Source organism: Ixodes scapularis, unplaced genomic scaffold (assembly GCF_016920785.2).
Source record: "Ixodes scapularis isolate PalLabHiFi unplaced genomic scaffold, ASM1692078v2 PGA_scaffold10__122_contigs__length_95168666, whole genome shotgun sequence".
In the NCBI taxonomy this organism is placed as follows: Eukaryota; Metazoa; Arthropoda; class Arachnida; order Ixodida; family Ixodidae; genus Ixodes; species Ixodes scapularis.
The window spans coordinates 66,379,518-66,406,210 of NW_024609836.1; the positions used below are offsets into that span (position 1 = coordinate 66,379,518).

Sequence of the window (26,693 nt, forward strand, 5' to 3'; positions counted from 1 at the left end):
GTTATTTTTCTCGACTTTTTTTGTTGTGTGCGTATCACTTCTTTTTTATCCCCCCCCCCCCCTCGCTAAACTCCGAAATTCGCTGCGGGTACCGGATAAATAAGATAAATATATAATAATAATTATAATTCATGAAATGCTGTGAAACCAGCCTGGTAGAAACCTAACCTAGGATTATCTAGGGACGGTTGTTGCTAGGAAGGGGAGGGGGGTGGGGAGAGAAAAAGAAATAAAAGAGAGGAGAGGTGTGGCAATAGGGGACTGGTGTGTCACGTGACGTATATTTTTTTGCTAATCTTAGTGTGGGAAACTGTCAGTTTGTATAAGTCACGTGACGCCAGCTTACGTAGAAACCATTAGGCCTGCGGTTCGACGCCTCACATCGACCAACTGCGTCCTGATCACGACTTAGTGGCAAGTAAACCACTAGACATTGTTGTTCGTACACAACCGAGTCGAACACCGAGTTTTTCAATGTTACCGGAGAAGCAAGCATCGCCCCCGCCTGCTACAGACCTCGAAGGGGAGGGACCTATTGAACTGTTTCCGGAAAGGCAAGAACAATGAGCCACCCTATCTGTTGGCGACAGAACGTGATGACATCCCAGAACAACCGCTAAAGTTCCTAGATCAGATGCTCCCTACAAGTAGCTACATTCCCTTGAAGCGCAAACTGCGTGACAGTAACAGGTTTCAGGAAGCGAATAGGCGGCGCACAGTAGAGGACCGAAACTGAACGACGCCATTTTGTTCCAGCGGTATGTCCTTTGCCATTAGTATTGGTTATCGTTGCTTGTAAAAAAGGTACCAAGGAACTTTACGCCACGCTTATGGGTTTAACCGGTAAATCTACATCTCATCCCCAGTCCCAAAACTAGCAGGAAATTATTCTGGGGCTTCTTCATAGAGGCTGAAATCTTTCTTGATCATGCATCAAGAGGTCTCGTGACACCCATCGTGCCGGGATCTTCTACATACCCCGAACTTCATCAATGATTGTGAGAGCTCTGTCATACGAAATGTTCAAACTGTGGACACTTTAAATCGGCAAGTTTTTATGATCAGTCTCATGTCCGGCTGAATTATCCTAATGAGTCGAAGTGCTTGACCGCCCTGACCTTGTGTCGTCTTGCAAGTCCAAAAGACCGCGTTTAAACTCGTTGAAGCTACGACGTACTATAGCATATGAAGGACATTCCCCTTCATGCACATTTACCATTCTATCGTGATTTTTCTTCGGGACCTTCTTTGCACAAAAAACTTCGTTACCGATGCATAATGCATCAGTAACAAACTGCCAGATGCAGAATAAGGGATGGACCGGAAGGCTTGATATGGCGACATTGTTTCTTCAGAAAGGCGAGCTATCTGAAGTTTTAAAGAGATCAAGGTTAGACTTTTGTTTCCAGTCGAATTGCAAAAATTTTTGATCATTCCTCGCGTATCAAAAGGAAGACACATTAATTTAGGCTGCATGAAGAACTAGCTGGAAATGTCTCTCGTGCATAACTTCTTTCATGCAAGCCAGTGGGAAGTTTGGAAAATACTGAATGATTGTTTATATCCTCAGGGTAGTGGCGGATATGTGCGTCAGATTTGGGCAAGGTGGGAGAAGGGGGAGTGGTGGGGGGTAGGGGGATTTTGCTGGAGGGAGCAAGTGTTTTGCAGAGAGATTTGACGTTAGAGACGGATGTGATATCGCCGGCAAAGCGTCGCCCAGATCAATTTCGTAAGCCTAATATTTGTCGTTTCACCAAAAACAATCATTTCTTCTTAATAAGACTGGAGTATCTCGTTAAAAAAGTATTTTTGAGGAGCGTAATAGGGGCAAATCGTCCGCCTCCATCGCCTTAATATCGCTTTTGTTTTAGAGAAAATGTAAAATTTTTCCTAGTGGCCAATGAGGAAAACCTTCGTTTTATTTATAGGAAACCAAAATACGAAATTGTTTCAAAAATAATAAATAAATGCCACTTACCTCAGCAATTCCATGCGAGCATCGCGAAATTTTACTATTGATTAGAAATACCTCATTATTATCGGTGCGATGCAGCAGAGCACTTAAGGGATGAAGGAAATTCAAACCGTATTTTAGAATGCCGAAGTATTTTTTCAATACAATTTTTTTAGGAATTATTCTTTAAAAAATAAAAGAAACGATTGGTAATATGTTTGTTATTTTTATTAAAATAATGACACAAAAAAACACCCTGAAAAATCGATCGTCATGGAACCGTGCAACCAGCTTGTGATTGGAATAGGTGAATGACTCTTGAAGCATGGAACGTGCGGGATTAATTCAGTTCATTCAGAGCTTGCTGAAACGCATCTTGGACGAAAGGTGTTATTATTTGTACCCAAAGTACTCTGACGAGTCCCGAGAGGATAAATCCCAGCGCGCTCGCAATTGCATACACAATATCTCCACCGCCGTTCATTCCGAAGTACAAGCCTTCTAGTACCACTGGAAACACATTTTTGATTCTATATTCTGTGCCTGAATCTGTCTTCGTTGTCACGAGCTCTCCCTCAAACCTGACAAGGTGAGCGTTAGAGGTGAGGGGTGCCGTTGTGTCCCGAACAAAGACTCCAAGGGACCTGCATCCGCACTGGGTACTTGGAACGCAAGCTGAACACGGTGACTGTGTCGTTTCCGCGGCAAAACGTCTTGTAGGGCCTGTCTCGCTTGAGGAGGTGGAGGCCATAGAGAGTTCCCTCTTCTAAAAAGATGGCGCCTCGCAGGATTTCCACTTTTGTCTCGTTGGAAACGAGCTCCTTGGGGAGATTTTGGATGAGCTTGTCCAGCTTGTCTTCCAGCTGAGCCTTGTCGGGGACATCGCAAGGCTCTGTAGGTAGGAGGAACAGCGGCCCATTTAGGACAATTATTAAAGTCCGGGATTATTAAGTTGTCAATTATTTTGGCGTAATTAGCCTTTTTAATATTGTTTTAAGGCCATGGTTTAAATTAGAAATTTGCTCAGCATCATCAAAAAATACCAAATCAACAAATTGCAGAAAGATAGAAGGCACGCGAAGGCATTTTACTGCTTTCTGAAAAACCGCACAAATTCGACCGGTTTTTAAATTTCGGATTGTTATACAATACAATACAATACAATAAACTTTATTTTTCCAGAAGTACTGGAGGGGTCCCCAGACAAAAAGCTGCTAAAAGCAGCTTGACTGGGTCTGGGTCCCCCTTATACATGGCGGCAGCTCGGACAGCGAACATATAAAACACTTTACCATGGTGATAAGAAAAATAAAACAAGGTCACATAACATTGGAGTAGCAGAAGAACAAAATTAGCTATGAATAGTTAAAACAGTAGGTACGTAAGTCTTTTTTGCCGATTGTGTAGATGTTTATGTTGTTCGTGGAACATTTATTTAACGCGTATGGTACTTTGTAATGCAATGATTGGAGGTTGTAATTAGTGCGGCACCGAGGAAGGAGCCAAGTGTCGAAGCGCATCTCGGCCCCGGCGGCACAGCGCTCCGTGGAGAGATAGTGCAACCAACCTCTGCTGCGTTAATTATCCCTTACTTTAATAATTTCCCAAAATGAGCCCCCGGCCCAGGAACAAAACGTCACGAGCCTTTTTTAGTTGCGATGATTAGTCTTCGCAGGAGCGATTTGGCCTGCGTTCTCTGAAACACCCTGTATAAATATATATATATATATATATATATATATATATATATATATATATATATATATATATATATATATATATATATATATATATATATATATATATATATATATATATATATATAAATATATCTTGTGGGAACCACGTTTCCCCGCATCTCTATCTAGGCCTAGCTCAGGCAGGGCGTGGGGCCTCACCACGTGGGGGCGCGTCCCGGATGCGAGGGCGAAGCCGTATTCCCTGGTGGACGGCTTTCCCTCGTCCTTCTCGGGTGATTTGCCTAAGGCACACCCCTCGGGATCATGACTTGGACGCGTCCGCCCCTCCGGGTAGCCACCTACATCCGACCCCCCCTGGGCGCGTCTATTCCCGCAGGCTATATGAGACGGCCCTAATCCAACGGGCGGGACTCTCGCTGGCGGAGGCTCTGCTCGACGGAGCCTTCATATCCTTATCTGATTCTCCCCCTCCGTGATACTGTCAATAGCGGCAGCGCGGGCTTCGACTAGCGATCCTGTCAAAAGAGACAGCGCCGTCATCTCCACCATTGTTGGCCTTTGGGCAAGCGTGTTGGCATTGCAATCAATAAACACGTCTTTATCCGGACCCAAGGAACCTTTTGTGTTTCTAAGTGGTACCCCCATAAAAGGGGAAACCCACAATATATATATATATATATATATATATATATATATATATATAACACGGGCACTTCACGGCATCGTACGTGGTCTCCGAGGAGGATATGAACGAATATGTGCAGTTGAATGAACCGTACTTAATCCAATGAATCAAAGAATCAAAGTTTCCAGGAACCCGCCGAAAGCCAAAAATTGGCGGAGCCAGGATTTGAACTCTGGGCCTCCCAATGTCCGGTCGGGTGTGCTAACCACTACACCACTCCACCTTGGCTTTCTGGCGTTTCCTACCTGTCTTATTAATGCACAAGAAACGAAATGTATCCAATGGAGGTGTTCTGGAAACACACGCCGCCGCGTGGAACGCGGTACGACGCTTAGTGTCACGTGGTACGTGCTCGTTTGTGCTCCAGAAATCCTCCCACTGTTTGTCTCGCCCCGTGTACATGTAGTATTCTTTGTTTATGAGCTTTAGAGACACGGTATCATCATCATCTGCGAGAATCAAGAGCCACGTTATTGAGTATACAACACGGGCACTTCACGGCATCGTACGTGGTCTCCGAGGAGGATATGAACGAATATGTGCAGTTGAATGAACCGTACTTAATCCAATGAATCAAAGAATCAAAGTTTCCAGGAACCCGCCGAAAGCCAAAAATTGGCGGAGCCAGGATTTGAACTCTGGGCCTCCCAATGTCCGGTCGGGTGTGCTAACCACTACATCACTCCACCTTGGCTTTCTGGCGTTTCCTACCTGTCTTATTAATGCACAAGAAACGAAATGTATCCAATGGAGGTGTTCTGGAAACACACGCCGCCGCGTGGAACGCGGTACGACGCTTAGTGTCACGTGGTACGTGCTCGTTTGTGCTCCAGAAATCCTCCCACTGTTTGTCTCGCCCCGTGTACATGTAGTATTCTTTGTTTATGAGCTTTAGAGACACGGTATCATCATCATCTGCGAGAATCAAGAGCCACGTTATTGAGTATACAACACGGGCACTTCACGGCATCGTACGTGGTCTCCGAGGAGGATATGAACGAATATGTGCAGTTGAATGAACCGTACTTAATCCAATGAATCAAAGAATCAAAGTTTCCAGGAACCCGCCGAAAGCCAAAAATTGGCGGAGCCAGGATTTGAACTCTGGGCCTCCCAATGTCCGGTCGGGTGTGCTAACCACTACACCACTCCACCTTGGCTTTCTGGCGTTTCCTACCTGTCTTATTAATGCACAAGAAACGAAATGTATCCAATGGAGGTGTTCTGGAAACACACGCCGCCGCGTGGAACGCGGTACGACGCTTAGTGTCACGTGGTACGTGCTCGTTTGTGCTCCAGAAATCCTCCCACTGTTTGTCTCGCCCCGTGTACATGTAGTATTCTTTGTTTATGAGCTTTAGAGACACGGTATCATCATCATCTGCGAGAATCAAGAGCCACGTTATTGAGTATACAACACGGGCACTTCACGGCATCGTACGTGGTCTCCGAGGAGGATATGAACGAATATGTGCAGTTGAATGAACCGTACTTAATCCAATGAATCAAAGAATCAAAGTTTCCAGGAACCCGCCGAAAGCCAAAAATTGGCGGAGCCAGGATTTGAACTCTGGGCCTCCCAATGTCCGGTCGGGTGTGCTAACCACTACACCACTCCACCTTGGCTTTCTGGCGTTTCCTACCTGTCTTATTAATGCACAAGAAACGAAATGTATCCAATGGAGGTGTTCTGGAAACACACGCCGCCGCGTGGAACGCGGTACGACGCTTAGTGTCACGTGGTACGTGCTCGTTTGTGCTCCAGAAATCCTCCCACTGTTTGTCTCGCCCCGTGTACATGTAGTATTCTTTGTTTATGAGCTTTAGAGACACGGTATCATCATCATCTGCGAGAATCAAGAGCCACGTTATTGAGTATACAACACGGGCACTTCACGGCATCGTACGTGGTCTCCGAGGAGGATATGAACGAATATGTGCAGTTGAATGAACCGTACTTAATCCAATGAATCAAAGAATCAAAGTTTCCAGGAACCCGCCGAAAGCCAAAAATTGGCGGAGCCAGGATTTGAACTCTGGGCCTCCCAATGTCCGGTCGGGTGTGCTAACCACTACACCACTCCACCTTGGCTTTCTGGCGTTTCCTACCTGTCTTATTAATGCACAAGAAACGAAATGTATCCAATGGAGGTGTTCTGGAAACACACGCCGCCGCGTGGAACGCGGTACGACGCTTAGTGTCACGTGGTACGTGCTCGTTTGTGCTCCAGAAATCCTCCCACTGTTTGTCTCGCCCCGTGTACATGTAGTATTCTTTGTTTATGAGCTTTAGAGACACGGTATCATCATCATCTGCGAGAATCAAGAGCCACGTTATTGAGTATACAACACGGGCACTTCACGGCATCGTACGTGGTCTCCGAGGAGGATATGAACGAATATGTGCAGTTGAATGAACCGTACTTAATCCAATGAATCAAAGAATCAAAGTTTCCAGGAACCCGCCGAAAGCCAAAAATTGGCGGAGCCAGGATTTGAACTCTGGGCCTCCCAATGTCCGGTCGGGTGTGCTAACCACTACACCACTCCACCTTGGCTTTCTGGCGTTTCCTACCTGTCTTATTAATGCACAAGAAACGAAATGTATCCAATGGAGGTGTTCTGGAAACACACGCCGCCGCGTGGAACGCGGTACGACGCTTAGTGTCACGTGGTACGTGCTCGTTTGTGCTCCAGAAATCCTCCCACTGTTTGTCTCGCCCCGTGTACATGTAGTATTCTTTGTTTATGAGCTTTAGAGACACGGTATCATCATCATCTGCGAGAATCAAGAGCCACGTTATTGAGTATACAACACGGGCACTTCACGGCATCGTACGTGGTCTCCGAGGAGGATATGAACGAATATGTGCAGTTGAATGAACCGTACTTAATCCAATGAATCAAAGAATCAAAGTTTCCAGGAACCCGCCGAAAGCCAAAAATTGGCGGAGCCAGGATTTGAACTCTGGGCCTCCCAATGTCCGGTCGGGTGTGCTAACCACTACACCACTCCACCTTGGCTTTCTGGCGTTTCCTACCTGTCTTATTAATGCACAAGAAACGAAATGTATCCAATGGAGGTGTTCTGGAAACACACGCCGCCGCGTGGAACGCGGTACGACGCTTAGTGTCACGTGGTACGTGCTCGTTTGTGCTCCAGAAATCCTCCCACTGTTTGTCTCGCCCCGTGTACATGTAGTATTCTTTGTTTATGAGCTTTAGAGACACGGTATCATCATCATCTGCGAGAATCAAGAGCCACGTTATTGAGTATACAACACGGGCACTTCACGGCATCGTACGTGGTCTCCGAGGAGGATATGAACGAATATGTGCAGTTGAATGAACCGTACTTAATCCAATGAATCAAAGAATCAAAGTTTCCAGGAACCCGCCGAAAGCCAAAAATTGGCGGAGCCAGGATTTGAACTCTGGGCCTCCCAATGTCCGGTCGGGTGTGCTAACCACTACACCACTCCACCTTGGCTTTCTGGCGTTTCCTACCTGTCTTATTAATGCACAAGAAACGAAATGTATCCAATGGAGGTGTTCTGGAAACACACGCCGCCGCGTGGAACGCGGTACGACGCTTAGTGTCACGTGGTACGTGCTCGTTTGTGCTCCAGAAATCCTCCCACTGTTTGTCTCGCCCCGTGTACATGTAGTATTCTTTGTTTATGAGCTTTAGAGACACGGTATCATCATCATCTGCGAGAATCAAGAGCCACGTTATTGAGTATACAACACGGGCACTTCACGTCATCGTACGTGGTCTCCGAGGAGGATATGAACAAATATGTGCAGATGAATGAACCGTACTTCATCCAATGAATCAAAGAATCAAAGTTTCCAGGAACCCGCCGAAAGCCGAAAATTGGCGGAGCCAGGATTTGAACTCTGGGCCTCCCAATGTCCGGTCGGGTGTGCTAACCACTACACCACTCCACCTTGGCTTTCTGGCGTTTCCTACCTGTCTTATTATGGAGTGGTGTAGTGGTTAGCACACCCGACCGGACATTGGGAGGCCCAGAGTTCAAATCCTGGCTCCGCCAATTTTTGGCTTTCGGCGGGTTCCTGGAAACTTTGATTCTTTGATTCATTGGATTAAGTACGGTTCATTCAACTGCACATATTCGTTCATATCCTCCTCGGAGACCACGTACGATGCCGTGAAGTGCCCGTGTTGTATACTCAATAACGTGGCTCTTGATTCTCGCAGATGATGATGATACCGTGTCTCTAAAGCTCATAAACAAAGAATACTACATGTACACGGGGCGAGACAAACAGTGGGAGGATTTCTGGAGCACAAACGAGCACGTACCACGTGACACTAAGCGTCGTACCGCGTTCCACGCGGCGGCGTGTGTTTCCAGAACACCTCCATTGGATACATTTCGTTTCTTGTGCATTAATAAGACAGGTAGGAAACGCCAGAAAGCCAAGGTGGAGTGGTGTAGTGGTTAGCACACCCGACCGGACATTGGGAGGCCCAGAGTTCAAATCCTGGCTCCGCCAATTTTTGGCTTTCGGCGGGTTCCTGGAAACTTTGATTCTTTGATTCATTGGATTAAGTACGGTTCATTCAACTGCACATATTCGTTCATATCCTCCTCGGAGACCACGTACGATGCCGTGAAGTGCCCGTGTTGTATACTCAATAACGTGGCTCTTGATTCTCGCAGATGATGATGATACCGTGTCTCTAAAGCTCATAAACAAAGAATACTACATGTACACGGGGCGAGACAAACAGTGGGAGGATTTCTGGAGCACAAACGAGCACGTACCACGTGACACTAAGCGTCGTACCGCGTTCCACGCGGCGGCGTGTGTTTCCAGAACACCTCCATTGGATACATTTCGTTTCTTGTGCATTAATAAGACAGGTAGGAAACGCCAGAAAGCCAAGGTGGAGTGGTGTAGTGGTTAGCACACCCGACCGGACATTGGGAGGCCCAGAGTTCAAATCCTGGCTCCGCCAATTTTTGGCTTTCGGCGGGTTCCTGGAAACTTTGATTCTTTGATTCATTGGATTAAGTACGGTTCATTCAACTGCACATATTCGTTCATATCCTCCTCGGAGACCACGTACGATGCCGTGAAGTGCCCGTGTTGTATACTCAATAACGTGGCTCTTGATTCTCGCAGATGATGATGATACCGTGTCTCTAAAGCTCATAAACAAAGAATACTACATGTACACGGGGCGAGACAAACAGTGGGAGGATTTCTGGAGCACAAACGAGCACGTACCACGTGACACTAAGCGTCGTACCGCGTTCCACGCGGCGGCGTGTGTTTCCAGAACACCTCCATTGGATACATTTCGTTTCTTGTGCATTAATAAGACAGGTAGGAAACGCCAGAAAGCCAAGGTGGAGTGGTGTAGTGGTTAGCACACCCGACCGGACATTGGGAGGCCCAGAGTTCAAATCCTGGCTCCGCCAATTTTTGGCTTTCGGCGGGTTCCTGGAAACTTTGATTCTTTGATTCATTGGATTAAGTACGGTTCATTCAACTGCACATATTCGTTCATATATATATATATATATATATATATCGATGTGCCGCGATACGAACAGAAACCAGGTAAAAGACAACTATATTAGATGTCAATAAAAAATATTCTGCATTGAATTTATTTTTATAAAGCAAAAGGTAGCTCTTACACATTTAAATGTCTCTTAATAAAAGAAATGCCTGGAGGCATAACATATAGATGTACCTGATTTTGGAAGATCCTCACTCAAAACCAGGTTGAAACAAAGTAGGGTCAGGAAAGTCGCAAGGGATGTCATTGTTGTTCACAACTTTGCTGTAACAAATAGCATGATAGTAACATATTTTACACTCAATCCTCACGATCTTTGTTTAAAGCTGCATATCCAGCGTTCATAATAAAGTTATATTTTTAACGAAATAACTAGCCCTGTTAAGTATTCTACCGGGTGTCTCAAGTAGTGGCCAGGCTCTTTGAATCGACCGCGAAATTCGGTTTCTTAACCTGTCGCGCTACGAGTTTGGGCAACGTTGCCCACTGATGTTTTTTTTCTTTTTTTTTTTTTTGTGTGAAATTTGCAAAGAGCGAGCTTACCTGAGGAAAAAGTTAAGAAAGAAAAAGGCTTACGTGGGGAAGCCACCGCTCTTCGAACAGTGCGGCGCCGTTTACCACGGGAGACAAAAGATCGCGCAAGCGGTCGCGACGCCAACTGCCGCACACGAACGAGCATACGACGCCGATAGCCGGCATTTTTCGTAGACGATCTTTTCGACTCAAAAGCGGCGCGAGCTTTTTTTATATCAGTTGCCAGTGCATTACTTTATCATCCTTACTTAGAAAACACATTGATTTGACACGTGATCGATTAAAAATTGTTTGTTCGGTTACTTTAACTGTTTTTTTGTTTTTTTTGCGGTACTTACGTCGTCTGCTTTGCAGTTCCTTGTTGTTACGGCGCCTGTATTTTCTTCTGCGGCTGTCGCCATCTGCGAAACGCGCGCCGCTCTTGAGTCGCAAAGACCGTCTGCTAAAGACGCCGACTCTCGGCGCCGTATGCTTGTTAGTTGGCGTCGCGACCGTTTGCGCCATCTGTTGTCTCCTGTGCGAAACGGTGCCGTATTGTTTGAACAAAGGTCGCCTCGCTGCGTTTCCATAGCAGCAAATTCTTTCTCTTTCTTTACTTTTTCCTGAGGTAAGTTCGCTCTTTCCAAATTTTACAAAAAGAAAATGCACTATCTGTGGGCAACGCTGCACAAAATCGTAGCGCGACAGGTCAAGAAACCGATTTTTGCGGTAAATTTAAAGAGCCTGGCCGCTAGTTGGGACCCCGGTAGTATATTCAATGATGCTGCATGATAAATTAATATTTATTTGACAGTGTTCTTTGACTCGGACGTTCCAAAATAAGTATCAAAGTGGCGATGTGGGCGACTTCGTTCATAGTCACAAAAGGGGGTAAACAGCGGCCGTGGAAGGAATCAATTAAGAAGTTTATTAGGCATAAAAAATGTCAGAGAGGAAGCAGGAAATGGTTGGCGAAGCTACCTGACGTGGCTCCTGTACCCTTAAAAGCGTTAAAGCAGTCGTGGAAGCAATATTGAAATTATACGTTGATCAAAATATACATACATATACATCATGCACATCAATATACAAGAATGAAGACATATAATAAAGAACTAAATATTATGCGAGCGGGCACTCAACTGAACGTGTAAACATGAATGAATGTTTAGTTGAGTCAGCGCTTGTTTTCTTTTGTTCTCTATTCTTTCTCTCTCTTCTTGTGGGCTGATAACTTCTTTAAATAACAAGTATTGTTTTCAATTTACAAATGAAATATTCGCATGCCTCTAAGATCTACACAGGTTGCAGCCACTGAGTCCTGCGTAACTTAAACACAATATAGCAAATTTCTTACCAATATTTAGTCTAGTGCTGTACAATTGATTAATTCAACTTCTGAATAAGATTGATTACGATCGATACTGCTTCCCCGAATAATTAAATTTAAACCAAACGACATTATAATTACGATGGAAACAGGGGGGGGGGGGGGGGGATGATTGTGACTGCTGTTGTCTGAAAAACCAAAACTAAGAGCACTTTGGTGGGAGAATACCAACAAAACAATTTGCCTCAGCAACGTGTAAACAATTACCTGCCCTAGTTTAGTTTGAATATCAAGACAGAATCATGTAAACCGCTTTGAAGGATAAAACAGTCTAAAGAGCACGCCTTACCTGGATAGAAATATCCTTAGGGCATCTGGAGCTTCGAAGAGGTATGACCTGTTGCGACCAACGTCGAGTGATGAAGCTATAGACAGCCCACACATTATAAACGGGTTTCGCGCGCCGTAAATATTGCCATTTGCCACTACACAGACCGGGAGTGCCCTTGAAGCTGTTTCCTGTCACCCGCCAATGACTGCTTACGTTTCTAAACACGCTCCTTTTCGCACGTGCATGTGTCTCCTCGCCCTTTTCCTGCGTGTCGGCATCAAACCTTGGCGGCTTGGCACAGACACGATAAGTAATCTAATGCCTTTCTCACCATTCCGCAGCGTGTTAGTAGCGTACGTGGCGTCCAACTCACTCATTATATCCTATTTAGTGGGCATTTGAGAGATAGTTAACTTTCCTGGGTGTGGGCTGCGGCGCGTTAAAAATACAATTCGCCAGTGTATTAGCCCCGAGAAATTCGCGTGGCGCCCTCTTACGGTGAACCGGGGTGACGTCACGGCGAGGAGAGAATTTTTCCCCGACTCGCCCCGCTCGCCCTGTGGAGGCTGTGACGACGCTAGCTGTCGGCGCGCTCGTTTCTATTTAACTTTTTCGTGCGTGTTTTTTGTAGGAAGTGTAAATTTTTATATGTGTTTTTATATTGAGGTATGGCCTGTAGCTACAGGCGAAACTTCAACCAACATTTTGAGCATGGTTGACGGGGCAGGCAACGCATGAATCACAGCTGGTATATGAAAATAAAGAAATATGGCCCCAATTGCAGGAGCATCACTTTAGATTTACATCTCACACAATAAAGGCTGCTGATGGTCTGAATGAATTGGCAGGTTATGTATACTATTTCTTTTGTATCTCTGTTTTTAAACAAGACAGTCGAAGCAGAAAAGCTGCATGCTGCTCGAGCAACATGTTAAATAGTCTGGGCCATGGGGAGAGAATCACAAGTAAGACAACCCAAGTGCAGGGGCAAAGTAAAAAAAAAAAAAACAAGAAACATTTACTATATACATTGCTCGCATTTGACATTTGCTGGATTCGGATAGTATTTCCATGGACTACACGGGTGGTATCTGTGGACTTGTTTATATCAACCCTCAAGTAATGTATAACAAACGTAAGCGAAAGGGTCTAGCTCGTTATTAGTCACTTAAGCCCTAAAATTGAGATTTTACTTAAATCGAATTGTCCTGAAGCTAAAATACCGGAAACTTTTCTCACGCAGACTGTCGCCCTTCACAGGTTCCACATTTTCTGCTTCTAGTGCTGCATCTACCACTGGACAGTCGTTCGAATGCTTGCTCTTCCTCCTGTTTTCCTCTGTTGTCAGAGAGTCCAACTGCAGGGAGTTTGGAGGCTAAGGAAGCTTTTAGGGACCTGCAGCACTGTCTGTTTTAAGTGGCAATGACAATTCAGACTAAGCGGTGTATTTTCCGAATACCCAAGGCTGGAATAAAGAATGTTAGAAAAAATTATAAACATTCCAAATTACGGCACTATTGCTGTGTATATTTGGGCAGTTCAATACATATCATACTGGCAACTGGGGGCAATTTGGCCGTTTTTGGTGCTACCGTACAAACTAATTGCCAGTAATTGTGCATCTTCTAAGAAATATGCCTGCCTACGTGTATAAACTATATAAAAAATTCACGAAAAGCTACATTTATATAAAGCAACCCTGTTCCACGAGCACTTCAAAGATCATCAGACGCAGGGCCTTTAAAACATCTCAGAATCAGCGCATGCAGAGTGGCAGCGCAGAGTCGGGGTCGCGAGCTCATTTGCCGACCGTCCAAAGGCCCATGATATAAATGCCACTTCAAATGCCTTGAAAGCGGGATGGAATATCGTCCTAAATCATGAACATGCAAGGAACAGATTTCCAGCGTCTGAAACACTTCCGCCACCGCTTCACCGACCCCTCGCAAGATTGCCTTGTGTCGTGTGGGCGGACGGGGAGGCTCATCGGCGGAATCGCCTCCGCCGATAGCTTTCGGGATTTGTAACTCAATTTTAAAGGTAAAAGGGACAAGCAGGCTTATAAAATGTACGGAAGAACGTCAATATCGGCCTAACTCAACGTCTTGTACACCGGGTAAACGAAGTCCAGCTCCTCGAAGAGCTTGCGGCACACAACGCCAAACCAGGAAACCGGTGTTGGGAAGCGAGCCGGTGCGAGATCGCGGAGCGGAGTACTCCCCCTGACGTCACAGTACACCTCACCCAACCAGGGCGCGGCGACCGCAGCGACGCTTGTGTTCGCTCTCGGGGCTAATATCACAAGCCCCTTGCATCCTCAGGCACTCTCTCGCGCAGTCTTGCCGAAATCGCAGGCAAACGGTGGCAAGAATCTCCGCGGAAAACTCTAACGTTGACTCATATTTCTCCAAGATAATGCATTCCTTTATATATCGGTGCCTCCATGCAGTAGACTAGCGAATGTGACTTCAAAGTGCTAGCAAATCCACCTACTCGCCGGATTTGGTACGGTGAAGACTTCACCGGTTATCTACGTTCAAACGGCAACTGAAAGTCAGAGTTCCCATACTGACGACTCCGTCATGGAAGCTGTGCGTGAGTGGTGTGAGGATCAAGACAAATCGTTTTGCCTCATGGGTTGGCAGCACTGGAGAGGTGCTGGGAGAAGTGCGTTGTATCCAATGGGGACAACGCAGAGGACTCCAAAAGTGTCATTCCCCTGAGAAAGCGCACCACTTCTCGAATATCCCACGTAATGTTCCCAAGTAACGCATTCCACAGTGTCCGCTTTAACTTGATAACCTAATCAAGCTATATTTTATTTTTTTTAGGGGAGAGGGCGGTTCTGTCTTTAATTTTAAACCTGAAGAAGCATAATATAAAATGTATATTCTGGAACTCTAATTATTACCAATTGGAAGCGTTTGCACGAGTGTCATTTCAAAATTTTAAAACTAAGCACTTTAGAAACAAATGTTAAAAGCAATTGAGAAAGACGTTTTTTTGATAACGTGGCTGCCTCCGTACCACTAGAGTACGTGAACAACAATAACGTTGGCTGCCAGAAACCGCCTTAACTTTCTTCTTGAAAATTTTTATAAATTGAAATTAACTTTGAAACACACGTCCACTAAAGTTTGAAATTATTTTTATCTCAATCCAACCCCAATGGTGCTTCATTTTGCCGCTGTTAAATCGTTTGCCACTCTGCAGTAAAGTTCTCTTACAAAAAAAAAAAATGATAGAAAACAAGTCCGCGTTTCGCTGAACACGATCCTGTCAGCAAAGCTCCCTGCCGGCAGAGCATCTGCCCATGAAATCAGCAAGCTTTTGCGATATCTAGAAGAAATCAGAGGCTTTTTGATAGTTCGTGGGTATGAGACAGCTACTGCACATCGCTGGGACCTCAGATATTTTCTCAAAACTGTAGCGCACTTCCTATCCACAAGGTTCCCGGTCGATATCATTCATTTCGACGCTCTTGTTCAATCCATTCGCCGCAAATTATTACGAATTGGGAAAAAGTCTTTCTTTCTTTCTATCATGCTCAAAAAGTGCCTCGAAATTCAAACATGCAATGCTTGCATACCGTAGAATGGTTTTATGTTTTATATATTTATGCAAATTAGTACTTAATGAGAGATTACGAAACACGGGGTCTGGCTTATGGTCGTCGTGATTCTTGCTATGTTAATGTCGCAATATGAATACCTACGGAGCGATTATAAAACGCCCGCTAATCCCCCGCCCTGCATTTTCTAAACTGTCATTTAGTGCGTTCGATGTACCTACACCTCCTGCACCAGTGCAGAAAAATGTAAAGCGATGTGCTGCCGGTTGTGTTTCAATACACACACCGGAAGCACACTGCCCTAGACTTCCCTGCATCGGTGGAGGTAGGAAGCTTCTGAAGGCTACATGACGCCATCAAAGGTCAAGCCGTGGGAAAACTTCCGGTTTGGAGGGACGCGCCTCCAAAGATGACCAAAACACAAAGACGCTATTGGACGGACTTGCGGAACCTCGGTGGCGTTTTCACCGGTTGTGACCTCTATTTCCGGTTTCATTTGGGATTTTCACGTTTGGCTGGCTTTTACCGGCATGTCGCCTCCTCTTATGCCTACCTTCATGTCTGCACCGGTGCAGGTAAACCGAACGAGCTAAGTGACTGTACAGAGTTAAGGCGATGTTACTCACATCTTTAAAAAAAGAAATTGGCAGCGACTCTTATATTCAAAGTCCTACGTGGGCAAGGAGCCGGTAGAGCGATGGCAGTGCTGCTCACGCAGTTTCTTTTGTTCACGGGGGTTAATTGTAGCGCTGCACCACGACAGCAACTCAACGGTGATGTCTCCCATGGATTCTTCTCAGTGTGACGCGGCACCCGACAACGAAGTACGGTTTCCGACGGGCGCCGCGGCTGATTTCGGTCAGAGCCCAGTCACAGTCTATGAACATTGAAGTGGCACCCAGATCATCTGCGGCCTACAAAAGACGGCAACAGCCACTGCCCCGCTGGGGCATGTAGCCGGTAGAGCGATGGTAGTACAGCTCACACAGTTTATTCTGTTCACGCAGGTAAGTGAATCGTTGTCTCGAGGAAAGGTTACTGTATTTGTTTTGTCAGCTTCATCCCAATGGTTGTACCACTGTCTTAAAGTGATACTTCAACGAAATTTGAAATATTCTCGTCGTGTTCAAAAATAGGTTGAATATGATCCACAATATCCGTAAATGACAATCGCACGTTTGTATTTTGATCCTGGTGGCTGTATTTTTTGTTATAAACGGCCCACTCTGGCAAGCGCTCGGAGAAGGCCCAGCTTAGAGCACGTGACATCCAACGCAATCGTGACGTAGGTCGTCTCAAGACGAGCAAAGCTACGGCGAGGCTGACGTCGAGAGGATGGCCTAGTCGTTCCAGCCACCGAAGCGGCTGCTTTTGTACGAATTTTGGGTGACGGGTTAATCTTCTATAATCTTCTAGGGAGACACTTGCGACTTCTGCGACACACAAAAGGAATTCTCGGGAAGAGGGGTGTTCCTCCTTCCCCCCTTCTCTCGTCGTGGCCGGAGACGAGACAACCTCCGTCACTAGCTGTCAAGGTTCCTAGACGAGCATTACAAACGAGGCGTTAGCGACATCCACCAGGTGCTTTTTGCTAATCGTTTAATTCGTTTTAAAATTCCTTTTCGAGACTTTTTTAACAAGATATTGGTACGTTCCATGTCATACTGCTCTTTTGAACACATATAGACCAAAAAATGAGCGCCGAAATTTCGACTTTAAAGTATAGCGTTCACATAGTCGCTTTTCCTTGTTGCGGAGGCTTTCGTTTTATGTTTTACTACTTTTATTGTGCAGGGATGTTGAATTCAACACAGGTCCAATTCTGCAGAATATTCTGGGCACGCAAAATGAGCGTAAGCTTGAATTAGATAGCATCAAAATCAATCAATTTTCACAAAGTCTCACTCTAGGCGACCTAAAGACTCGAGTTTCATGATTCATCCATAGAAGCTCAGGTGGTTACTTTTAGAGAATTATAGGCAATCCTGACAGAGTGCAGGAAGATCTGTGAAAACCGTCAGTGTCACGCAGTCCCCCCTGATAAAGATTGATGACCTTGAGAATCGCAGTAGGTGATGTAATGTTTAATTTTACGGTATACAGGACGTAAATACTCACGTATTATTCTAAGTATCAGAATCTCTTTTTCAAGATCTGTGCGAAACGAGGCGTGGCATAAAACTGACAACAATTGAGAGAGCCCCTAGGATAGAAAGATTCCGGCCAGAGAGAAATTTACCCCTCATTGCAAGCTTTGCGTTATTTAAAAGGAAACAGACCGTCCTAGAGAACACCATGAAATTTAAAGGCTCCGGTTTCAGTGTATCGGAAGATTTCTCTGAAGCGATAGCAACCAAAGTCGCAAATTGTCGGGTTTTACCAAGGGACATAGGAATTTCGATACGCGGGTTAACTTGATGACTAACACTCTTTATCTTAAGGACATAAAATATATTTATTATGACGACATCAACCAGATAGTGCAGTTCAAATTGCCATGATATTATTCGTTCACCACCATCACATTTCTAGTAATTAATTGTGTTGGCATTAAAACTAAGATTGATGATTAATCTAGCCTCATGGATACAGTTAAACCACGGGTTGTTATCATCACAGAATTATGACTCGCTGAAGAGGTAGCAGATCGTAAGGTGTTTCCTGGATATTTTACTGGCCACAGGAAATATAGTTACGGTTATGGCGGAGATGGTGTTTACCCTCGTTTACCAGCGTATTTCTTCGAGAAAATTTGAAGTTGAAGAGGGTTCATTCTAAGTTGTATTGAGACTTCGCAATAGTGAATTCTTTCGGTGTGTTATTTTTACTGATCGTCCGCAAGTACTGTGGAAGTATTATTACAATTCAATTTACAGCCGAAACTATTAAATCTGGTGGTATGATTATAGGAGGCGATTTTAATTTGCCCTGTCTAAACTGGCACCGGCAAAAATTATTTTCTGGGGAAACTGGTGGACTAATTGCAGTAATGGCAAATTTTTGTAACTTTGTTCGCGCTTTCTCAAACTGTGATAAAACGCACAAGAGGGGGGGGGGGGTTGTCATTTTGCGTACAAATGCGCCGAGTCTCGTAAAGTCTACTTCAGGAATGCCGGGAATTAGTGATCACAGTGCTGTCCTTTGTGAAATGAATTTGGGGCATGTAAAAATCGGTAATAGTGAAGGTCGACGCACATTTGATTGCAAAAAACCTCACATTTGTCAAATCGATGTTGCACTAGATGCATATTTTTTTTCTTTTTGAAACACTTTCAGAACCCTGTTCCTTAACTTAACTCTGGGTACTTTCTAAGAGAAAGGTTCTGGAATTGCAAGAACGTTTTGTCCCTTCTTGGATTTTGACCAAAAATAACGTGATAAAAGTAAGCCATGTTTTGCAAAATAACTACGGAAGTTGATATAGCGAAAAGGGAGAATCTTCGCGTTTTTTAAAAAGAATCTATCAGCAACAAATATGAGAAAACTGAAAGTCAAAACCAGTGAGAAAAACATCAAGATAGCAAAAGCAGAATCCATATTCTTTGGATCATTTCACTTTAAGATCAAAGCGAACACTAAAAACACTTTGAAAATAAGTAAAAAATAATAAAAAATAATGCTTCTATTCTGTCTCTTCTGAAGCATTAGGTTGTAAACACTGACACTTCTCAAAATGTAGAATGTTTTAACTCTTACTTTAGTTCTGTCTCTCTATCTGGCATTATAAGTAACACCACTGTCGGCTATGTTCTGGATAGAACCGTGCGCACGAAAATTATGTAGTTAATGTAAATGCGCTTGCAATGTTGTTAGAGCACTAAATGTTTCAAAGGCTGCTGGCCCGGTTTGCTAGCCGACAGCACTGCTAAAATCTTGTGCTCGTTCAGTGTCCCCTACCTGATGTTTATTTTTAAAAAGTCACTGATTGATTGCTCTCTTCCAGATAATTGGAAGATAGCCTCTGTCGTACCAGTTCATAAATCTGGACCTCGTAACAACGTCTTCAGTTACCATCCTATTTCGTTGTGTTGTGTTTCTCGAAAACTTTCAGAACAGAACTTATACATTATTAAATTCGGTTTATCAATCCAAAAACAACATGTCTACCGGAGGTGGTTGTTCTGCGTCACGCAGTTAACCGTGTTCACTCACGATTTGTCTGAGGCAATGGATAACCGTAAAACTGTCGACTGTGTTTTTTTGGACTTCAGTAAACTCTTTGATGTTGTACCTCAAAATTTATTACTAGAAACGTTATTACATTATAATATTGATTATCAAGTTATCGCCTGGATTCATGAACATACTGGGACTAAAGCTGCCAGTATGTTGTAGTAAATGAAAGTAAATCGAGAATTTGAAAAGTAACATCACAAGTTCTACGGAGGCCGGTTTTAGAACCTTTGTCATTTCAAATTTATGTCAATGGTCTTTATGAGTTTGTCACTTCATGCGTGAGAATGTTCGCAGACGATTGCATATTATATTGAGAAGTAACATGTTATAGTAAGGATTCCATTATTTAAAGGGATTTAGTTCATATAAATACATGGCGTGGAAAATGGCGGTTTAAGTTGAACCTAGATAAAACCATGTGCAGGCCTTTTTCAAAAAAACACCAGTTCCCGTTATGATATCAGCAACAGTCGCTTAAAATCTGTTTCAGATTACAAGCTTTTAAGTGTACTCCTCACATCCTCGTTGAGCTGGCAGTGGTATATAGATTATACCGTAACGAAAGCTTCCAAATAGCTGGGTTTTCTGCGCCGAAACCCTCGTAACTTTCCACAGTTTAGGGGGGAACGATTATATAAAACAAGCGCGAGACCTATATTTGAATATCCCTGCGCTGTGTGTGGCCCCGAACTAGTCTAGATAAAATAAAAATTAGAAAAAGTTCAAAACCTAGCGGCTAGGTATGTTTTAGGAATTTTTTTTTTAAAGATAGAGGGTTTAGTGCAACACTTTCAAGACAAATGCTTAGCTGGAATACACTGAAATGCCGCAGAACTAGGCTTCGTTGAATGTTTTTCTATTCTATATTTCACTCCCAGACTGGCATCCCACGTGAAACCTACCTGTTTCCCCCATATTACCTATCCGGGCATGTGGATCGTATTCATAAAGTGACTGAATAAAGGTGCAACACTCCGGGTTTCGAAAGTTCATTTTGTTTTTCAAAAAGAGTACGCCAGTAGAACACATTACCTTCTATTTTTGTCTCTGCTTTATAAAACGATGCCTTTTATAGTGCTTTTGAAACGGTAGGGTCATTCAATTGATATGATTGCGTAAAGGATAAATTTCAGGCAGAAGTTAACACAGTAGATTATAATTATTTTTATGCATAGGTGCTGCAGATCTTGGTGTACTCAAAGCGATAAGGTTTTGTATATCGTATATTTGTTTTAACTGTCGCGAAGTGTGATTGAGTGCGTTGAGTCACGTAAAATCTGAAGGGTGCTATGAATGTCGCAATGAGTGTTGATCTCGCGAGGTTTTAAAAATTTCTTGAAGATGCTTACCTCTTAATTTGTTCGCTTTTTTTTTTTTTTGCTCGTATCACTTTTTTTTATTCCTTCCCCTTCCCCCCCCCCCCCCCCCCAAGGCTTAACGCCGAAATTCGCTGCAAGTAGCGAATAAATAAATAACTATTATAATAAATATAATGCATAAAATGCTGTGAAACAGCTATGTAGAAACATAACCTAAGGTTATCTAGAAGGTGTTGCTAGGAGCCGGGAGGGGTGGGGAGAGAAATAGAAATAAAAGAGAGGAGGGATGCGGCGTGAGGGGATTGGTGTGTCATGTGACGTATATTTTTTCTAAAGTTGAGGCTTGGGCGAGTTGGTACATACTTCGGAATTAAAAACAGCGCGGAAAGACGAGGGCCAGACAAAGATGTGACACGGACGTAGCGCTGACTTACATCCGAGTTTATTGAACGCAAAATCGCAACATATATTTGCGGTGTCACGAACAAAAGAACAGAAAGAATTCAGTCCATGTGATGTATCACCAAAAAATAAAACAATGATAAATATATATATATATATAAATAAAAATGCGCCATGACAGCCGTACAGAGTATGTGCTAAAAACGAGCAAGTTAGGGAACCAGAAAATTCATCTCTTTGCCTCATAGGGCCACAGAAGGACTGCCTACACATGCTGCACCTAACCTCGCTATCTCAACCGCCTCTAGAATTTCCCGAGTAAGCTGGTCCCTATAACGCTTAACAACCTCACACCGTTGGAAGTCGGGTAGGCAACCACTGTCGCGGCAATGAATGCCAAGATGACCAGACACGGTTGTGGAGACACTGTAAGCGTGCTCTCTTAACCCTCATTTCTTTCTGTTCTTTTGTTCGTGATACTGCAAATATATATTCCGATTTTGCGTTCAATAAACTCAGTTGTAAGTCAGCGCTACGTCCGTGTCACTTCTTTGCCTGGTCTTCGTCTTTCCGCGCTGTTTTTAATTCCGAAGTATATTTTTTCGCTAAATTTAGCAACGAACCTGCATGTTCGTAGGTCACGTGACGTCAGGTCACGTGGAAACCATTAGGGCTGCGTTTCGACGCCACATCGACCAACTGCGTCCTCATCACGACCCAGCGGCAAGGAAACCGCTAGACATTGTTGTTGGTACACCACAGAGTCGAACACCGAGTTTTTTAATGTCACCAGAACAAGCATCGCCTCAGCCTGCTACAGACCTCGAAAGGGAGGGAGCTATTGAACTGTTTCCGGAAGGCAAGAACAATGCGCCTCCATATCTGTTGGCGACAAAACGGGATGAAGTCTCAGAACAGCCGCTATGGCGATCAACGAGGCCACGCTAAAGTTCCTAGATCAGAGCGTCCTACAAGTAGCAACATTCCCTTGAAGTGCAAACTGCGTGACGGTGCAGGTTTTAGGAAGCGAATGGCGGCGCAGAGCAGAAGACCGAATTCCTGAACGACGCCGGTTTGTTCCAGCGGTATGTCCTTTGCCATTAGTATTGGTTATTGTTGCTTGTAAAAAAGGTACCAAGGAACTTTACGCCACGCTTATGGGTCCAACCGGTAAATCTACGTGTCATACCAGTCGCGAAACGAGCAGAAAAATATTCTGGGGCTCCTTCATAGAGGCTCAAAAGCTCCCTTTATCTTGCATCAAGAGGTTTCGTGGCACCCATCGTGCCGGGATCTTCTACATACTCCGAACGTCATCAATGTTTGGGAGGGCTCTGTCATAGCAGATGTTACAATTTTGGACACCTTCAATCTGCAATTTTTTATGATCAGTCTCTCATCTCCGGCTGAATTATCCTAATAAGTCGAAGGGCCTCATCGCCCTGACCTTGGGTAGTTTTGCACGTCCAGAAGGCCGCGTTCAAACTCGTTGAAGGTACGCCCTACTCTAGCAGATGAAGAACATTCCCTTCATGCACATCTACCATTCTAGCGTGATTTTTCTTCGGGACTTTCTTTGCACAAAAAACTTCGATACTGGTGCATACTGCTTCAGCAACAAACTGCCAGATGCAGAATAAGAGATAGTCCGGAAGGGTTGATTTCGGGACCGTGTTTCGGCAGAGCGGTGAGCTATCCCAGGTTTTAATGAGATCACTGTCAGACTTTCGTTTCCAGTCGAATTGCAAAACGTTTCGATCACTCCTCGTACCAAAGGAAGAAGGTTCATTTAGCGGCATGACCAATAGCTGGAAATGTGTCTCGTGCATAACTGCTTTCGTGAAACTCAGTTTGAAGTTTGGGAAATACCGAATGATTGTTTTATATCCTAAGGGTAGTGGGGGATAGGTGGGTCAGGCTTCGGCAAGGTGGGAGAAGGGGGGGAAGGGGGGATTTTGCTGGAGGGAGCACGGGTTTGGCAGAAAGATTTGGCGTTAGAGACGGATGTGACATCGCCGGCAGAGTGTTACCCAGATCAATCTTGTTAACCTATTATTTGCCATTTCACCAAAAAGCTTCCTAATGAGACTGGAGTATCTCGTTAAAAATTTATTTTTGAGGGGCGTAGGGGGGTAAATCGCCCCCCTCCATCCTCTTAATATCGCTCTTGTTTTAGCGGCAATGTAACATTTTTCCTAGCGGCCAATGAGAAGAACCTTTGTTTTATCTATAGGAAACCAAAATGCGAAATTTCTTCTGAATTAATAAATAAATACCACTTACCCCCGCGATTCCATGCGAGCATCGTGAAACTTTACAATTGATTAGTAATACCTTGTTAATATCTGTGCGATGTAGCACAGCATTTAAGGGATGGAGGAAATTGAAATCGTATTCTGGAATGCCGGGATATTTTTTTCAGACAATATCTTAGGAACCACTCCTTCAAAAATAAAAAGAAAACGAAACAATGGGTAATATTTTTGTTACTTTATTAAAATAATGTTCAAAGACGCCCTCAAAATATCGATCCTCATGAAACCGCGAAACCAGCTTGTGCTTGGAATAGGTGAATGACTCTTGAAAACGGACACGTGAGAGATTAATTCAGTTCATTCAGAGCTTGCTGAAACGCATCTTCGACGAAAGGTGTTATTCCTTGTACCCAAAGTACTCGGACGAGTCCAGAAAGGATAACTCCCAGTGCGTTCGAAATTCCATACACGATGTCTCCACCGCCGTTTATTCCGATGTGCAAGCCTTCCATTACCACCGGAATTACATTTCTGATTGTATATTCTGTGCCCGAATCTGCCTTCGTCGTCACCAGCTCTCCCTCAAACCTGACAAGGTTAGCCTGAGAGGTAATAGTGCCGTTGTGTCCCGAACAAAGCCTCCAGGGTATGTCTATGCGCAGTGAGAACCTTGAACGCACGCTGAACACGGTGACTGTGTCCTTTCCGCGGCAAAACGTCTTGTGGGGTCTGTCTTGCTGGAGGAGGTTAAGGCCAAATAGAGTTCCCTCTTCTAAGAAGATGGCGCGAGGCAGTATTTCCACTTTTATCTGGTTGGCCACGTGCTCGTTGGGGAGATTTCGGATTAGCTTGTCTAGCTTGTCTTCCAGATGAGCCTTGTCGGGGACATCGCAACGCTCTGTAGGTAGGAAAAAGAACGGCCTTGGCGACATAAGACCCTCCCCAAAACTATTTTCTGAAATATCTGGAGCGCCTGCTTCGCCGCAAAGCACTTGAGAGAAGCAATAGTCTATAACTTGACATGTCTATAACTAGACATGAAAAAATATATCTGTGCCGTGGCTTTAAGAATGGTGAAATACCATGCCCAGTGTCGCAAATGATAATCTTTTTAGGTCTAAACATACTTTAAGCTAGCGATGGCATTCGCCCTGATTCTTCCGCATATTCCAGTGATTATATCTCAGGTAATGATTATAATGCGATAATGCGATTATATGCAAAGGTACAAGGGACCTTGACATTAGTGACGCTAATAATACGTGAAGAAGGAGAACAAGGGGGCCAAAGGACGAACACAAATCTCCAAACACAGCTATGTGACTTGTGGCGAATTGTTTTGGTCGCTCACCAGTCACCTAGCTGTGTTTGCTGATTTATGTCTGTCCTTCTCCCCCTTCTTCTCCTTCTCCAGGGATTATTAGCGTTACCTCCTCTCAGGTCCTCTCAGCGGCATTCACACGAGGGACAATTTCCGGGGATTTCTTCCCAACATGCGCCTTACAAGACGATAATGTCAAGTTTTTGCGGTGCGGCGCCATGGCGTCAGACGGGGCTGAAGGAGGTGCTCATGCTCACGCGGCGAAAACAATCCTGGTTTGGTGTCGGGTCAGTTTCTTATAAACAAAATATTCATATGTAGAGCTCGCTACATTCCGTTTCGGAGGGGTCAAGTGTGGAATCCACTAAACTTGTCTGCAAACATCCCCCCCCCCCCCCCCCCCCCAGCGCGCCTCGTCGGCATTAACAATGATTAGAAGATTGCACCCGCTGTCTACGCAATGCACATCCCTTCACGGATTTCTCCCCCGAGGCATTAGGCATGGTGAAATACCATGCTTAGTGTCGAAACTTACACTAAGCGCTTCACTGGAGAATAGACGCTCCAGACGTTTTCGTGTGTATCGCAGCCCCACTACCTCAGCATACGCAGTTGATGGGACTTGTAAAAATCCGCTCCTCCTTATCACTATATCTTGCAATTTTCTTTCAAACCCAGATATGATTCTCTACTAAAATCAAAACAAATGAGTCAATTTGGCCGCTCTGCCATCGAAGTGTGCGCTGACAGCAGATGCTTATCTAATATATTACCAATGTAACCACCTGTGATAGAATTACGTTATTATTTCTTTTTTTCTTCAAACATCAGATTCAATTGAGACAACGGCTGACGCCTTTATGATATATATATATATATATATATATATATATACTCCAATGTGCGTTGTAAGAACAGAAACCAGATATCGACAACTACAGGGTGTCGCAAAGAAGTTTGCAGGGTTTTCTTTACCGCAAAAATAAACTAGGCGTCGCTGAACGCTCATTCTCCGCCCAAAGGTAGCGCTAGAGGTCACAACCAGATGCCAAAGTTTCAGCCCGATTCAATAACTTAGTCTAAAGTTATAAGTGCTTTTCTGAAAATTTCGATGAAAAAATGGCGCCTACGGAGGTTTCGAATACGTGGGGCTCATGGCACCAGAAACCGAAAACGGGCAAAAATGGGCTTTATTTTCCCTATGGAATTTTCAGAAAATCGCTTATAACTTTTGAATAAGCTATCGAATCAGGCTGAAACTTTGGCATGTGGTTGTGACCTCTAGCGCTACTTTTGGGCTGAGAACGAGCGTTCGGCGATACCTAGTTTATTTTTGTGGCACAAAAAATCGTGTAATTTTTTTTTGTGACACCTTGTATATTAGATATCTATAGAAAACATATTCTGCATTTAATTTTTTTTTCTCCATAAAGCAGAAGGTAACTCATACTCATTTAAATATCTCATACCAAAAGAAATGCCTGGAGGTAAAAGATATATATGTACCTGATTTCGGAAGATCCTCAGTTTAAACCAGGTTGAAACAAAGTAATGTCAGGAAAGTCACAAGGAATGTCAT

The 26,693-nt window shown here is 44.2% G+C and overlaps 1 protein-coding gene and 2 pseudogenes across 1 annotated transcript in view; all 3 read right to left on the reverse strand.

The window, feature by feature from the left end:
* Nucleotides 1–1,219, reverse strand: part of LOC115310524 — a 2,313-nt gene extending 1,094 nt beyond the window's left edge. The window contains exons 1-2 of the mRNA XM_042288582.1: nucleotides 1,119–1,219; nucleotides 979–1,037 (exon numbers count right to left, since the gene is read on the reverse strand). Of these exons, the coding sequence (XP_042144516.1) occupies nucleotides 979–1,037; nucleotides 1,119–1,219 (160 nt within the window). The remainder of the gene's footprint in view (nucleotides 1–978; nucleotides 1,038–1,118) is intronic.
* A 1,075-nt stretch (nucleotides 1,220–2,294) lies between these two features.
* Nucleotides 2,295–10,143, reverse strand: LOC121834819 (annotated as a pseudogene).
* A 13,997-nt stretch (nucleotides 10,144–24,140) lies between these two features.
* LOC120839557 lies at nucleotides 24,141–26,693 on the reverse strand (annotated as a pseudogene).